This window comes from Aphelocoma coerulescens, chromosome 4 (assembly GCF_041296385.1).
Source record: "Aphelocoma coerulescens isolate FSJ_1873_10779 chromosome 4, UR_Acoe_1.0, whole genome shotgun sequence".
Taxonomy (NCBI): Eukaryota; Metazoa; Chordata; class Aves; order Passeriformes; family Corvidae; genus Aphelocoma; species Aphelocoma coerulescens.
Window position 1 is genome coordinate 55,289,783 of NC_091017.1, and position 17,280 is coordinate 55,307,062.

The 17,280-nt window shown below is 39.0% G+C and overlaps 1 protein-coding gene across 4 annotated transcripts in view; it reads right to left on the reverse strand.

Moving 5' to 3' along the window:
* The window catches only part of LIMCH1 (LIM and calponin homology domains 1), a 176,566-nt gene that overhangs the window by 91,509 nt on the left and 67,777 nt on the right, over window positions 1-17,280 (reverse strand). For all 4 annotated transcript variants that reach the window (XM_069014211.1, XM_069014210.1, XM_069014209.1 and 1 more), the window contains exon 3: window positions 7,495-7,564. In XM_069014211.1, the coding sequence (XP_068870312.1) occupies window positions 7,495-7,564 (70 nt within the window). The remainder of the gene's footprint in view (window positions 1-7,494; window positions 7,565-17,280) is intronic.

A 17,280-nucleotide genomic window follows, 5' to 3' on the forward strand; every position in this document is an offset into this window, starting at 1 on the left:
TCTTCAAAAGTTTGCAATTTCTGAAATACTCACTCAACTCAGTGTCATTAAACCAATGTAATGCAAGTTATGGCTGATCTTGCAGAAGGACTCTTGCATCTGAAAGCAAATCTAACAATTATTCCAGTGGGCAACCTACATTTTTCATGGGTACAAAATGAGGTCCTCCTGGAAGCCAGCTGCCCTCTCCCAACCCAAGGAAAGACTCTGCCATTTATAGTAAAGGTTAATGCCACGATAAGAGCAAGTTTACACTTCAGCTGCCTAGCATTATTGCTTTAGCAGTAGCAATGTTTTTCTTTTTGCTGTTTTCAAATGTTATCCCTGGAATCCTTCAGTTTATTGAACTTTGTATGCAAAAAAATAAAAAACAAACAATCATTACGATATTTTATAAATAACATCTTTGAGAAGTTACTTAACAGCCTGAAACAGGTAGACTCTTTGTTTTTAATCAAACACTTTTTTCTAAAGTATGCTAAGGCTGGGAAAGAAAAATGTGTCTCCATACAGCAAAAAAACATTCAGAAACAGATATCCTCTGCATTAACCATCCTCTATTGGTTTTAACACAGAAAAGGTTCCCTTTGCCTCCAAATTTGCATATTAACGTTCTAAATTATTCAATGCGAATAAAGCTAATTATAAACCTACTGATTAAACTCACAGTTGTTGGGAGGCCAGTCTAAAATGAGACTGTGAGTGACACAGGAATGCTTGTGATATTTTTGTAACTGTTATTTATTATTTGTATTGAAATACTGTTTAGGAGTTCTGGCCATGGAGCAGGACTCATGGGGTGAGGTGTTAGACAAAAACAGACTAGCAGATGATCCTTGCCACAAAGAGCTTACACATATTATTAGCATTTGGCCAAACCAAGTCCTGACATTCTCAGCAGCACAGGTCAGCAGGCTCAGGGCACAGCTTAAGCTGACTGTGAAAATGCTGCACACCTTTGAATCCTAACCAGTCTAGTTTGGGAAGAGGTCTCAACAACGTGACAAAGTTTGCATATGTCCACAGCAGCCATGGATCACAGCTATCCTTCACATATGTCCTGCAAACATTTACCCATCTTGGCTGGGGCTGTTCTGATCCAACAAGGAAATTGTTCAGGGCACGCTGGGCACTAAATGAGAGACTTCAGCTTATAACAAGGGACAAACTCCTGGACACTGGCAGAAAAGGACAGTATCCTTAGCAGGACAAGGAGTGGTCCCAGACAACAAACAGTTTAGCTTATTGAGTGCGCTGTAAGCACTCCAGCCAAGGAAGCATCCAGAAAAAGGGACTTTAGGGCCAGCAGTGAGGTTGATCTGTCGAAGTCGTGGCTGAGTTCTGGCTGGGGCCAATGGTGCAGGAAGCACACAAAAATCGCTGAGGGATCAAACGGGCAGTTTGGAAACAAACATGGTTCTTCCCTTCAGGTTTCACCTCCAGCCATCATAAACACAACACTGCAGCTGGTAGCTGAGGAAAGAAGTGATTGCTCATGGATGTTAGGGACAACTTATGAGCCATACAGATGGTGAACATGAAGACTAATAGGAGTTGGCTAAACTCACATCTCTGAGAGTGTGTATTACAGCTAAATGAAGCTCAGACCATCACAAGCAAATAAATAAGGTGGGGTCATTTACATCCCTTTGTTTTGTTGATTCGTTTTTCTATAGTTCATGCCTTTTATTAATTTCCTATTATTTCAGCCCCTCTTGCATGCATACATCAGATTATAGTAGAACTTGGAAGCCTTATAGGCTTGGAAGGCAACACAGGCTAAACCCAAGTGCAGCAGTGGAATATGTCTCCAGCACATTTGCTGTCAAAACAATGATTAGTTTCCAGCATCAAATGTTTGACAGTTTTGGAACCAAACCAAACACACCAGAGTAAGCACACCCATTCCAATCACTAAAATACTAAATGAGATGCCAGCATTGTATTTTGCATTTGTATTACTAGTTTAAATGGCAGGAGAGCAGTGCTTTCTGGACAGCATTTGTATGGTTAATTAGAAGCAACAAAAACCTTCAATCCAGTTGAAAAAAGAAAAACAGCTGAATTTCCATATAAAGTTTTAGGTTTTATTTGTTTGCATCTCATTTTGCCCCCAATACCACTTTCTCTGTGCTTCCTGCCAAATTTGAACTGATGGCTGTTTTCCTCTTCTGCAATGAATTAACTACAGCTTCATTGCAGATTGTTCCACGCAGACTGTTTACAAACAATGCGGTTAAGAAACACCTGTGAGTTTGCTTTTATATTCTTTGTGCAACTTAGAAATGTTTATTAATACAACATACCGCTAAATTCATTAAACAGGAATTTTATAAGGTAACTCTGTCCAGCTCGGGTGACACCCAAACAAATAGGCAGGAAAACCTAAATGAAAAATCAATTTGAAGGCAGTCTAGAAAGCTAGGGGAGTAAAAAACCCAAACAACACAAAGCACACAAGGTTACGATAATAACCATTAATTTTTTTTAAGGATACTCTTGCTTTAGTGAACAGATTCCTTGTATATTACAGTATGTGATGAGCCAAAGCACACAGTGCTGCTCTGAACCACTGGCCAGACCCTAAATATTGCACTAGTCAAACATTCAGATTTCAGAACTGAAAGCAGGCACAAGAGGTGTAGAGAAACCAATTACTATTTAGCAAGGAAGATCCACAGAAAACATGGCAGAATGTTTGCACTGTATTTTGCTATGCTGTTGACACTTTGTTTTCCGTCAACATTCACAAAAATGCTTTTCGAATGTGAGTGCCAAGAACTTATTGTTTTTAGGTAGGCAGGAAATTTTGCTTCTGTTTACTTCACATGTACCACAACTTACCCAGCAAGACTTTTTTATGAATACAATTGTGCTGGGAAACGAATATGTTCAGCAGAGAATAGTAGTGCAAAACAAGGAAACAGAAATTATAATATATTATGAATCTACATATTACAATAGGAACAGGCTCCTTCCAGAAAGTACTAGAATTAAAGGGAGAGTGACAAATTTAAAAGAAAAAACAAGAAGATAAATTTTAAAGAAAAAAAATAGCAACAAGGAGGTATGAATAAAAAGAGTGATAAAAATAATGCACATCTGTTAAATTTCTGTGTATTTCTCTATCTTTGCTAATTATTTTTAACTGTGTGAAACACACTATACTTTATTTGAGTCTTGTAATTTTATTTTGAGGTTCATACCTGCATGAAGAAACAAGATCTCATTTGATGAATTTAGTTAGTAGCACAAACCTCTGAAAGCTAACATAATGATGACTTTTCCTTGAAATAACATATAAGATAGAAAAACCGCAAATCTACAATTTGTGCAATACTACAGCATAAGAACAAACTACCAGCACCAGCTGGAACAGACAGGTAGCTGCTCTTAATAAGGGTAATAGCAAGTTCTCAGAGAATCCTTTGCCAAAAGAAACTTCCTGGGAAAATGAGAGTAAAAACCCCAGCCTTGCTTTCTTACCAAGTTTTCTCAAGCAGCCCATTACGGTTCTGTTCATCTTGGTACAATAACCATGCAACCAGGTAACTTCTGCAGAGCTATTTTTTCCAGTGCTACATCACACATGTCACAAAGTTAAGGACCATAAACAAACTGAAAACTGGATGCTACAGTAAACAGGTTTTTATTCAGTAGTGCTGAAACATGAGCCAAGATCCAAGCTAAAGTTCATCTCTCCATCTTTGTCTTGACTACTTCCTAGTATTATATGTGAGAATCGTTCACACAGCCTCTGAAGTAAGTGTCTGAGCTCCTGTGGGGATTGTTCTAGGAACTGAAGTAATGCTATAAACTCTCCTAAACCCTGTCAAACAAAAGATAAGGCAGAAACCTTTCCTTTTCTCACAGAGTGACATTATTCAGGGACAGGAAGCAAAAGCTGGAATTTTTTTAAGGGAAAAAGAAAGTCAACATACAGTGGTTAGCATTATAGAGCAAAGCTTATCTATGGTGATGCTGGTAATTTTTTATAGAATAGATAATAAGGTATTGCAAATAGTAGAAACCTCAAAAATTAGTTGTATTCACTATCAATGTCATACAAAATGAAAGAAACCAACAGTAACTCACTGAAAAAATTGCTGGTTTTGTAAAAATCACTTAATTATATTCATTGTACTTTAATACATCTTTGTAAGTCTTCTGCAGCTCCAGATGGTTTTTTAATTAATAACTCAGGCAAAATACTTCTCCAGCCTTCTACAATTAAATACATGAAATGATGATTCTGGAAACCTGAGAGTCTTAAAAAAAAGATGCTCAGTATCAATTTCTCACATGAGAAAATTTCTTCTAGCAACAAGGATTTTAATAAAGCCTGTTACTCCTACCTAGGCCTAACATGTTCTTTGAATGTTTAGTGAATTTGCTTTTTGGTGGGAACATTAGCTTTCAGGATTAATGAATACTGAACAAGAATGAGAAACCATTTCATCAAATTTAATACTCTAAGCATGAATACCAAACCAGTGGTCCTACATTTTCTTTCATTAAAGCAATGTATCATTTCTGCTGTGATAACAGAAGCAGTCCGCACTTCTGGAGATCAAAGTAAATTACAAACAAGCCTGCCAAGCTGAACATATGTAATTCTATATGTAATGCTGCATACAATCCACATCCTGACTTAGACTTGCAACTAGACAAAGATCATCTTTGAGTATTTATATGGCCTGTGCTTAGTGTGGTGGCGTTCAGATCCTTGAGTTCTTACTTTAACACCACAGCACTATAACCAATAAATTTTATTTAAATGTTTGGTGTTCTGGTATACAAGATCTGCAGATAAACTATTCCCTCTTAAACTATATGAGCAAGTCATTGGTGAGAATTTCAGAGTAACTGCAGAGTCATCTAGTTTTAAATGCCAGGAAAAGTTTGAAGAATTCAGTCTGTCAACAGACAAGTTATACATAATACTTCACAGAAATATTGTGAGAAGGCACTGAAACATGAAATATAGGCAAAATTTTTACACCTGATGATACTCCCAAGTGAATACCACAGCATGTGTCTGATATGGGTTTTAAGTTCACTGTTATTTTCCTTCAATAAAGGACACTTCTTAGTTCTTACCATAACAAAGAAGAAAAACAGACTATCATCTGGAGAATTAGACTCAAGTCGACATTTTGTAGAGCTAAATAGTATATGACTGTTTGTGTCTCTGGAGGTTAAAGATGAAACAAAAGGCACTTTGAATACTCTACAATTACTCATAAGTTTTAGCTCCTACTGTGTAAAAAAGAAAACATACCTATTGTCTCTCCTAGTGAAATAAATACTTATTCTACCAGCTACAGGAAGAAATTAATTCTGTTACAATAATTAGGTTACCCTTTTTAGGCAGAAGCAGTATCTAGGAGTTAAAAGCATATATCTCATGCAAGGCAGAAAAGGTACGGAAGCTTTCACAGTATTTCTACTTGTACTTGAGGAAATCACACTCACTGGGGTGAAGTAACTGGAAAGAAGTAACTATTTAGTATGTCAAGCCAACCAAAACTAAGATAATAAAGAAAAATTGGCAATTAATAAAGGAATGTCTCTCATATATGGTCAACTACCTAGGAGGTATAACTACTTCTGGACCATAGTGTCAATATTTTAATTTTTTTTCAGACACATAGGCATGGTACAGGTAAATGAAAAGGAAAGGATACACCCTCTGCTCAAACATACCCCTGGATGGCTGTACTTTTAAATAATACACCATAAATAAACATAATAGACTAGATATAACACTTGATCATTTAAATTCACATGCAATCCTTAAAACAGCCACTTACACACCACTGTAACTAAAAATGGCAACAAAAGTCAGCAGGTATGGAACTAGACATCTTGGAAAGCAAATGGAAATTTTGATAGATTGTTTTGTTTGGAGCAATTTATTCACAGAAGAGTAGATTAAAACATCCATTAGTAATGTTCAAGAACTCAGAAACAGTGAACTTTTAAAATAGCCTAATTATTTATTAGGAAAAGATTTAAAGAAGTAGTTACTGAAGTTAATCAGAGGACACAGGTACAGGTAATAAAAAGACTTTACGACAAAAAAGATCTGCCGTATCATTAGTAGCCTGAAAACTGCTTTTCATAATGCTTTGAAGATACACATCTTGCAAGAGAGATTCATCTCAAGGAATGAGAAAAATACACACATATAATGACTTTTTTCTATTTCCTTCCCACTACAACCACCTTACCATTGGGATTTTACATATGAATAAGGAAAAAAAACAATGTAATTCAATATCATCTTCTTAAAACAGTCATAACAAAAATTGAGTCTTTCCTGAAAGCAAGCCAAGGAAAAGAAAACTGCACTACTGGTACTTTTTGCAGTTGTTTATATCAAATATTCCTTTCAAGAAGGAGTGCAAAGGAATAAAACTAGATGGGTTTTAGAGGCAAAAGAAAGGCACACAAGGAAAGTTTAAAGAAAGGGTTGTGGGGATCAAAAATTCGATTCTAAACCCAGGCAGTATTCATGAAGAAATATCCTTGTCAATCCACAGGTCGAAAGACCCAGCCTCAAAGGCTATGTAACAACATTACAGAACCAATTTAACAGCAAATGTAACATGGTTTCTGATACACTGAAACATCTTAAGGCTGTTTATACAAAGGAATGTTAACTTCAGCTATCAACATAGTAAGTAATATGTTCTGAATCTTGCATAACTAAGCTAAAATGTGACCAGTGCCAGAACACAAAGGAGTCACGTATATATGGTGAGTCTGAATCAAGGATGGCCACCTTCCACATGATCAAGGACCTTTTTATTCCGAATTACAACTGAAGGTAAAATCAATACAGCCATATTTGTACATGGCTAATCCTATTAGAGCCAACATCCACTCACACCCCCACCTTCTGCCCCAACAGCAAGCACAGGACTGTGCCACCACTTGAGGTGACCCCCGAGCACCCAGGGCTCTTGAGAGCCCATGAGCTGTCAACACATCCTCTGCGGTCTTCCTTGCTTACAACAGAGTATGGCCAACTTTTGCTCTGCCCTTAAAGTCAACATGAAACAGTTCCCTAGACAGTCCCACAATGAATGTTATCTGCAGACTGTGGTATTTTGGGGAAAGGGAAATTGAGACAAAATATACAAGTACAGTTTTTTTTCCTTTCCAAAAACTATTTTCTCGTGGTGATGGCTTCTGCATGCATTCCAGTTTTTCTAAAGCTAGTGCCATGACTGGAAGGTGATATATAACCAAGAAGATCATCTTCCTCTAAAAATACACCCTGCCACTTGAATACTGCCTACTTCTGGAAAAAAAAGACTGAAAGGTCTTAAGGTGACTACACAGAGCATTCAGATTTCAGAGGGACTGTCTGCGTTTACTAGGCCAGAAGAGTTCAAATTACAAAAATAATTGCTATCTCAATCACATAGTCAATGTCAAGGTGCAAAGAGCAGCACTGAAATATTTTCCTCCATTTGATATACTCACCAAACCTGCAATGGGGGTCGGTAGTCTATTGATCTTTTTTACCAATCCCGGCTTTATTGCATTCAGCAACCTGTTAGGAGAAAGGAGTATTTTATGAGTTTTAAGTCACAAAACCTGAATTATGAAACCCTTTTCCCCAGCACATAAGGATTTCAGTGCGGCTGGAAAAGAAGACTCTCCCCTTTCCCCCTACTGAAAACACACATGGACACCCACATTTCATCACTGAAATGAAGAAAGACTAGGATGAATATCGACGGCACAGTAACTCAACAATATTTATTTTATATTCTAAATTGATCTAAACCACATCAGTGACCCAGACAGATTCTGGGTGAATTTTGTCACATTAGTCTGCCTTCCCTGTGTACAGATAGATCATGCCTGGAAGGGCCTGAGTGCAGAAACCCAGAAGGCATCCGGTCTGGCCGTTTCTGCACGGCAGGAAAGTGAGAAAGGATGTACACTTTATGGGTGGCCTGTCTATTTTTCTTCATCTTGACTTGAAATTAAATGTCATCCTTGCATATATTGTGTAGAATGGAGGGCCCCATAAATCATAAATGAGAGAAGACAAATAAAGAGGGAATAAAAAAAACCCCATCTCATCATGAAAAAACACCATTAAGTCAGTGATACCACAGTTGAACACTGTTCAGTGTCCAAGGATTAGCAACCCCCCAAATCCAAGTTCCTCACCACCCATGAGCATGCTATGAGATGTGCTGACATGGCTCATTGTTAGAATACTCAAAAAAATGACCAAGCCTCTAAAAGTGGGGAATTTTAATTATAAAATCCTGTTGCAACAAACACTGTGTCTTCACCACCCTTCCTCCAAGAGAAAACCATCATGCCTTTCATCCAAAGAAAAATTCAACCAGTTCCATCCACTTGGAAGAAAATCATCAGGTCGAGACATGGACTTAAAATTCAAGATCTTTGAAGAGAAACAAAGATGTCTGCTTAAATTTAGAACTCTCTGAAAATTAGAATAGCCACTATGGAAGAGAGAAACCTCATTTTGGACTGACAGGGTCTCCATTCAAGAGCAGATTCCTCTGGCAGGTTACCGTGGTGTATACACTTACATATTCAATATTTGAGAGGGCTGGCTGAGAAGTTTATCCAAACTAAAAGAATACTCCTTTCAACTAAAAGCCAACAGTCTGGGATGGTTTCTAGCTCCCTGCTTCTGAACTAGGATAACAGGTGGTGTGCCACTGCTCAAAGCTCCACCAAGAACCATAGTGGCACGTTATTTGCTGCTTGATTCCTTATGACTGTGGCCGTTTGCATGAAGGAGTTCATCCCTCCTGGAGTGAACAACTGGCTTTATGAACACTGAAATGATCACTTTTCCTCACCTCTTTCCCTCTGTGTCTCCCTGAAACAGTATATAGGTAGGGTCTCTGCGATCACTTGGAGAGAACAGGGGAGCAGAGTGGGAGATGCTATTCTCAGTTTTCTATGGCCATAGTTAGTAAGGCTTCTGTTCCACTTGTCCTAAACTGTACTCATGTTATTACGTTCTTGAAGTTCCCACATCTCCAACAGTATCATGTATTGGGAGTAGCGACAAAACCAATATGAATGGTACTTTTGGGAGTTGGGGGTATTTTTTTTAATATTCTTGAAGTTAAAAACTCTGTAACCCAAGCTTATAGTGTACTATTCCTCCCTTCTGCTTAAGGTAGAATCTAACAGTAATGTCTTAAAAACAAATGAATTAATATACTTTTATTTACAAAAAAATCCCTTTTCCCCATTAGATGAAGAGAATGCCAAGACAAAAACTGCGTATCCTCTAGAACCATTATTTTACTTCACTGATGGAAAAAAAAATTACTTTTTTTCCCCCCAAAAGATACTATAGTACTTTTTAACCTCACACAGCAGCAACCTTATAAAACTACTATTTTCCATTTAGCTGCTACACCAGGCAATTTAAGATTCCCCCCGCCCCCCGAGGACTTCTTTCCAAATACTGGGGCTCTCTTGCAACTTCAATCCTCAGTCTGCCTATTCTGTCTCAGAAAAAAAAAGAATGTATTAGCTAAAGCATCTCAGTTTCTTTATTACTCAAATGTGACTACATCAGGCACCATAACCAATATTGCAGGTGCAGATTAAAAGTTACAGACAATAATAGAAGGCAAAATAAAGGGTTCTTAATGGAAACCTCAAATGCCAAAACCTATTCTAAACAAATCTTCAAAATGGCTTGTACAGACTTCCCTGTGAAATATGGGAGCAGGATAAATTGAGAGGAAGGAAAGGAGTAGGGAACAAACAACATTTTAGGTCACCATTTGGAGGCTGAAGAGAGAGGAAATGGGATGGAGCAAGATGGAAAACCCTGAGGAAGAAATTAAAATGATTATTAAAATGTTTGTCTCCTGTTGGAAACATTTCTAAGCAGTCTGGCACCAAACCCCCCAGGACTTGCTTGCTGCAGAACATGTCAAAGGGAGGTTTCTTCCAGAGCAGACTGACTGCTCCTGAATTATTGCCTCATCTAGAGCAACAATTCAGATGCCAAAACACTGAGTGGTTTAAGCTTGCTCTGCTACCAACCCAGCTGAAAAGTCATGCTGTTTGTGCAGTGTCTCAATGGTCGCCTTCACTCACACAGTTACTGTCCATCCCTGCTTCTCAAAAATCCACTAACTACACCTCTTCTTACACAGGCCTGTATATACAAACTAAATTTTGTGTGCCAATTTAGACTCGCATAGAGCACGTCTTGATATGTAAAGTTTTATCAGCTCTGGTAGGTTTCTGTTGAAACATGGGGCAAACAAGACCCTTCACCATTTTGCATTGGCGACCTGGCACAAGACCCTTGGCCATGGCCCAAGGGAAAGACTCTGCAGGTGAGAAAAAACACTAACCCACACCTTCTCCTAGCACCCCCTGACAACTGCAGTCCCACGCTTTCTTGCCCCACCAATCCTAACCAAAGGACTTGGCTGCCCTGGGTCTCCTGTCCCCAGCCATGTCCTGGTCTAAAGAGTTTGCAGGAGAGAAAACCTGCAGCACATATCTTCCTCTGGCAGCCCCAACTGCATCTTCAGCTCCAGCCTGTGCCCCCTTCCCCAGTTCTAATCCTAATCCTTGGCTCATTCGGCGTGATCCCAACAATCCCACCAAACACCCAAAAGACAATAACCCAAACCAGGATACAACTAAGAATTTTCAGGCTCCATCCACAAAACCTGAGTCTCTACATGCACATGTGACCTACTTTTGGACCGTTCAAGCTCTCTGTGGGGATTTCCCCTAGCATTTATGTACCGGTCCCGAGTCGAACAATCCTCTGTACTTCTCAAAGTTCTCTTGTCACTTTCAGTCCAACACACAATCATGAAGGTTAGAAAAGACCTCAAAGATCACCAAGTCCAACCGTTAATCCAGCACTGCCAAGTCCACCACTAATCCATGTCCCTACAAACACCTATACATCTTTTAAATATGTCCAGGGATGGTAACTCGACCACTTTCCTGGGCAGCCTGTTCCAACGCCTTACAACCCTTTCAGTGATCTCCCACAGTGCAACCAGACACCAGACACTCATCCTCCCTTTCCCCTGTGCCAGGTGCTGGCTTGGACTCTCCAGTAGCTACCTGTTAAATGAAGCACAGTAAGACACTGCATAGAAGCTAAAACCTTAGATCTGTCTTACCTTATAGAAACAAAAGGGCACGGTGGAAGTGGAAAGCTCCTCTATCCCCACTCACAGGGAGAAGCTAGGTCACTTCCTTCCCCCGATAAAAAGCAGCTCTCTTAGGTATGGGAAGAATCAATTGCTCTATTCCTGCTGTCCCCAAGGCTTGGCATTCCAGGAGATAAGGTATCTCCACAGCTGGACAGACAAGCTGAAATCAGTACTAGCCACTGAGAGACTAACCTATTAGACCATCCTGGGGATTTTATCATTATTTAAGAATTTGAAAAACTTCTGCCAGGAAGAGAAGGCGTTTCAGGCAACAGCTGATAAAAGATCTAACGAAAAGCACCAATAAACTGCCCGTGAAATTCTTGCAAGAAAGCGTCAGTTAAAAAAATATTCAGAGGATGACTGCCACAACCCAGCCTCCAAAAAGACCTTGTTTCCAGGAGGAAATGGAAGAGAAGCATTTTCAGAGAATAAACTTCAGAAATGGAGAAAAGAAAGGTTGAAGTGATGTGTGTTCACAGATCAATCCAGGCTGGAGGAGAGGTATCCAACAGAGCTCTTTGCTCAAGTAACAGATCATATTCTTAAAAAGAAAAGCTTACTAATGATCTGATCTAAAAGTAAAAGGGCACTTCATATTTGAGAGTTCAGGAAATTCTATCCACAGTAAACCTTCACAGAGACATTTATCTCTTCAAATTAAGTTTTACAGACTTAGATTCAAACAAGCAGCCTTTCAGCACTTGATAATTATTAGCCTAGACAGCTTCAGTATCCACATATTTTTAACTCACGCTCTAGTGGCAGCTCCAAAATGCCCCCAAATATTTGAAAAGGATAGAAAAATCCACTACTAGCCTTAAAGATGAACAAATCACATTGAAACAGTGAACAATGAAAAGTCAAAGTATTTAGTTGCAAAAGACACAGTTAAAAAGTTTCAAAATATAAACATGTTCCTGAGGTCACAAAAATATTTTTGGGAAAACATTCTTGAGTGATTGCTAATGATGTCCCTGACCTCATTTATTTAGAATCAGATGAACAAGGTGCTTTTTTAACAAGCAGGACAGAACTGACTTTGTCCCATAAAGGGCTCACAGTCCAGTCTAAGATGTACAAAGTGAATAAAGACCTATGCAAACATGCAGCATTGAGAAAACAATATTCCAAACACAGGACTGCATGAATCTTGCTCCACCAGACTGAAAGTGTGAACAAAACAGAGGCCTTGCAAACAACTCAAGAAAGGCAACAGGGAAGACTGAGTAACTTCACAAGCTATTTATATGGAACCTACAATCACAAGGACTGATGATGTAAAGAGCATCTCATGCACCTATAAATTTGCAATTCATGCATAGTTTTTACACTGAGTAGCAACGGCCATGGATAATTTCCCATACTAAATATGCTTTCTTAAATATACACTCTTGAGAAGCTGAAACTTCTCACAGGATTACCTTGCCTTGCATTTGAGCAACACTCCTTTTGAGTGGGTCAGTGTTCCACAGCCTCCTGCCCTCTCAGTAACCAAGCATCAGTGAAAAAGCTCCACTATTTAGTATGCTGAAATTCACTTTTTTAAAAAACATAAATACAAAGACAGGTCATTCTGTCTGTACTCAAGCACACCCCTCACTGGTTATTCCCCTCTTTTCATCACGGACTTAGCATTAGGGTTTATGTTGCCTTTGACCCCTGATCTAAACCATATTAATAAATAGCTCTTCATTATAAAACAGCAATAAAACTTAAAGATTAAAAACTCTGTATTCATATAAAATTGCTTCAAATGTCCTCACATGAACCTTAATCCTAATGCTTAATGAGCCTTGGGGCCCATCTCTCAAACCTGGAGACATGCCAAATTCACTATGCTGATAATGTTTTGGCTTTACAGCACAGAGCCTGAAAACTGCAGAACACCAGTTCCTTCTCACCTCAAAGCATGGGTCACATTCAAGACTTCAAATATGCCTATGAAACTCAAATACCTTCTTAGTTTCCAAGAATAGGAAAGTCAAGCAAAATACTAATTAAGCATAAGGGCTGGGCATCCACTGACTTCTGCACTGTTCACTACACAGCCAAGTGCTGAACTGATGCCCGGCCCGTACAACTGACAGACAATTAGAATGACATATCTGAAAAATCCCATAATATACAAAGAGTATTTGTTTTCCCCTACAGGATGACATAAATGACATTAACTTGCAAGAAGAACGACTGAAACACCATATATACAGCGAAGGCTGTTCTTCATACCTCCCAGTATCACTGACTTGGAGCACAAAAGTTTTATTATTCCATAGCATTACACTTGTACTGATCTGGCACATTGCCAGCCCTTGTTGAAAACTGCACTCATGTCAGCCCAAAGCTTGGTCAGATGCACTAGAACCAGGATGCACAACCAAAGAAACTGCTCTGTGAGAAAATGCAGCTCATTCATCACTACCAACATGAAGAATACAAACTAAAGAGATTTCTTATTTGCGGAAGAAAATCATTCTCATGACAGAATAAATGATAAATTCCATTAAGTAATTCTTGGTCATAATCACTTTCAGCTTGCTAGATTTATAGCCACACTTTACATTTTCTTTAAATATTATTAAAATAATCTATGTGCATGACTAACTTCTCACCTTTTTTATAAAACCTAAAAACTTTATTTTACTTTTAAAGAGCATATATTCCAAGTGTGCACAGCAGAAAAGAACTGTCTTTTCTATATATTGTCCTGCAAGAGAAAAAGTGTAAAACTTTTTTTTAGTTCATTGTACATATACAATTTTACCAAGATTACTTAAAAGCAGTAAAACATCTTTGTATCTCCTCTTTCAAAAAACAACAAAAAATCTACAGAGTCAAAGAGCCCCGGTTTCAAAGAATAAGCGTAGTTTCTGCACATTTTACTAAGCTACGTAACGCCAAATATAAAATAACAGTCTCTAAAAAACAAAGAAGACCTTGGGAAAGTGTTTGTAAGTTGGTATCCAGAACTGCACAGGCAAGTGACATCCATCGCTAACCACATACAGTTAGTCCTCTTTCACTTTTATATGTGTATGCCATTGCTTTTCAAGGTATGCAGTTAAATATTTGTTAGAACTTTCATGCTTGAGAAAAATCAAAAGATTTATTATGCCTTCATGTACTGCTATAAACTGATTTTAATGCATACATAAACCAGACATGCAGCTAAACTGTTCTACATACAGAACTCAAGGTATTACACACAATCATGATGTTGTTGGACTCTACTGCAAAGCCAAATAACTTCTGTTAATATCCAAACTGGATTCAGTTTTAGCTCATTGTTTAAGGTTTTTTGCCCAGGATCCATATCCCAACTGTTGTTGTTACTCTTCTTCATGGTCTGGTCCTGTTCCTGACCTTAGAGTCTCACTACTATGAATACAAACTTTCAGGGCAACTGGATTGCTTGATTTCAGAGAAAGCTTGAGAGAAAATACAATACCAATTGCACGTCAGAAGTTCTTACAGATATATTGGATATATATCCTGTTTGGATAATCATATCAGAGCAAATAACTAACTCAGATTTTTGAAGTCTCACGTCCCTACAGAGACCTCTCTAACTACCAAATGTCCAACATGAAAGAAGGAATCCTGCAGTAGCAGAGCTGGACAAGGGGAGGTGGGCAGCAAGGGGAAGAAGAAAAAAATTGAAAACACATTTGCAAGGATATTAGAGCAGTAACAACTGGGCAAGGTTGCAGCAAGACGCATGCATTTTTTTTTCCTGTAATAATTTTAAAAATTATTAATAGCAATTGTTGCATGATTAGAAATAAAAGCAACCTTGACTTCCTTACCTGCTGTTTCAAAAAACCCAACAGAACCACCCAAACCAGCAGGGCAGACAGAGAGACAGGATATGCACTTTTTTTGGCAGTCAACCTTCATTCAGATGCCTGAATCCATAAAATAGGAACACCTAAACATTGCAACAACCAGATCTAATTTATTTCTGATTAATCCTCTAGCTTCTTATGATATCTGGGTCAAACCTAAACATCAAAGCTATGTAACAAGGGAGAAAAAAAAACCTGAACATGTGCTGGAGCAGCAATAGGGGATTTCCAGTGATATTTCCTGCTACTGGTGTTGTATTCCTGCATCATATAGCTTTCAACCATGACCCCAGGAAGGCACATTTGCCCACCCATGCAGAACTCCTCAGTCTTTTCATACAATAATTTAATTCACAAAGCAAGAACAGATCAAGTACTGCCTCTGCCTATATAGCTATTATATTCCTTGCTGAAATCACCATCTGCACTGATGTCACACAGCTATGCTAAAAAAAACATGAACTCATTTCAGACAAACAGAAGTCATAGTCACTGGTTTCTCAGCACAGCTGGGTGAACAATTAGAGCCACCACTGTCTGGGCAACTGCACAAGTGGGCTTTCGAACAGCCAGAAAGAAGAAAGGGCTTGTGTTGCTCTCATCTGTCGACTTGTTGCTTTATGGCATCCTGCATTGTTTAAATATGCCCCTCAGCTCCTCAGCTGAGTGTGTCAAGCTATAGAGTTCGTACTGAGGCCAGATCAAGACACCAGCCACAGCACAAACACTATCAGAGAGGCAGATGCAAGCTCTTGGGTTCCTGTGGCAAGCATACGTGTCTGGACTGCTCTGCTAGTCAGGATGGTGCTCCACAACACATTCATCCCAGGAGTCTGAGCTTTGGCATTGCACAGCTGCATTCGTTTTCCTTTACTAAAATATGTGGATTGTTGCTAGATGTGAATGAAACATTTATAACCAGTGTAGTGATGTCTGCTTGTGTCTGTAGGCTGTGTAGGACGTAGAGACTGGGATCAAGTGGAGGCGGGCCTGGCATTACAGCGTATAAGGGTCAAACAATTCTCCTACAGACAGAGAAGGAGATTCCCCCTGCATTCTTTTGCACAAGACCAGTCCCTCTGGGGAATGGACTCTGGCATGGTAACTTCCCTGTTCCCTCCTGCAAAACACCTGCAAAGTCAGAAGGTAGCTTGAGATATGTTTGGGACATTCAAGGCATGCTGATTGTGTCCACACTCCTGACAGCATTTTCCAGTCCTCTAGCTGCTGGGATCCCTCAGAACCCAAGCACACTTTCAGTCTTCCTTACAAAATACAACAGGCAAGCAAACCCCTGAAACAGTCATGTGGAAGTTAAGCACAACCATTCCACACTCACATGGACATCACCCACACAAGTGTCTGGCTATGAGTTACCAGTTAATGCCACTTGCAGTGAGTACTGTGCTGTGGATATAAACAGAGGTTTGTTTTTCCCTAAAACTTCAACAAATCAGATAAAACCTGACCAAAAGCAATGAGTTCTTCCATCTTCAGAAATGAAGATAGCTATAATTTCTTTCTTGTCTTCTGAAGATGTCAGATACTTAGATCAGGTTTTCATCTATTTGTTGAGGTCAGCTGCAATGAAAGCACATTGAAGGAAGGAAGTTAAGAGAAAGCTTGTATACCACTACATTTTTTTCATTAGGTACTCTGGTAGGTTTCTGATGAATCACAAAGCTCCTGTCTAGAAAGACAATATTGCTTGTGGCAGCTTTACAGTGCTTTTTCACTGAGCAACAGATAAAAAATTAACTATCAGTGCTTCACTTGCCAAAGTACTTTTTGAAGATTCTCTAAGAGTTCTCAGTGTTAGACCCAAAAATTTCGGTTGAGTTCTCTGTTTTACAGGGGACTTGGAATCAGTGAGGAGTACAGTTCTACTGCTGGTGCTATAGTTTGTTCATCATCAAGAAACCAAACTTGAAGGCCAAATTGGTGGCTTTCTCATTAGTGCTCTGTAGCCCAATAGTTTTACACACCAGCCAAGATCAGGATGCAATACAAACATCATGGCTTCTAAGATTTCAGGCTGAGGAGACAGGTTCCCTCAGGCTGATTTGCACTTCTCCACAGGTGGTAAATGAGGACAAAGCAATTTGCCCAGTATCACAGAACAATTTCGTAGGATAACCAAGTGTTGTCCCTTGACCTGGTTATTACTGGAGCTTGCAAACTTCTAGGAAATACATATTTATGAGTCTCAGTAGCAAAACATT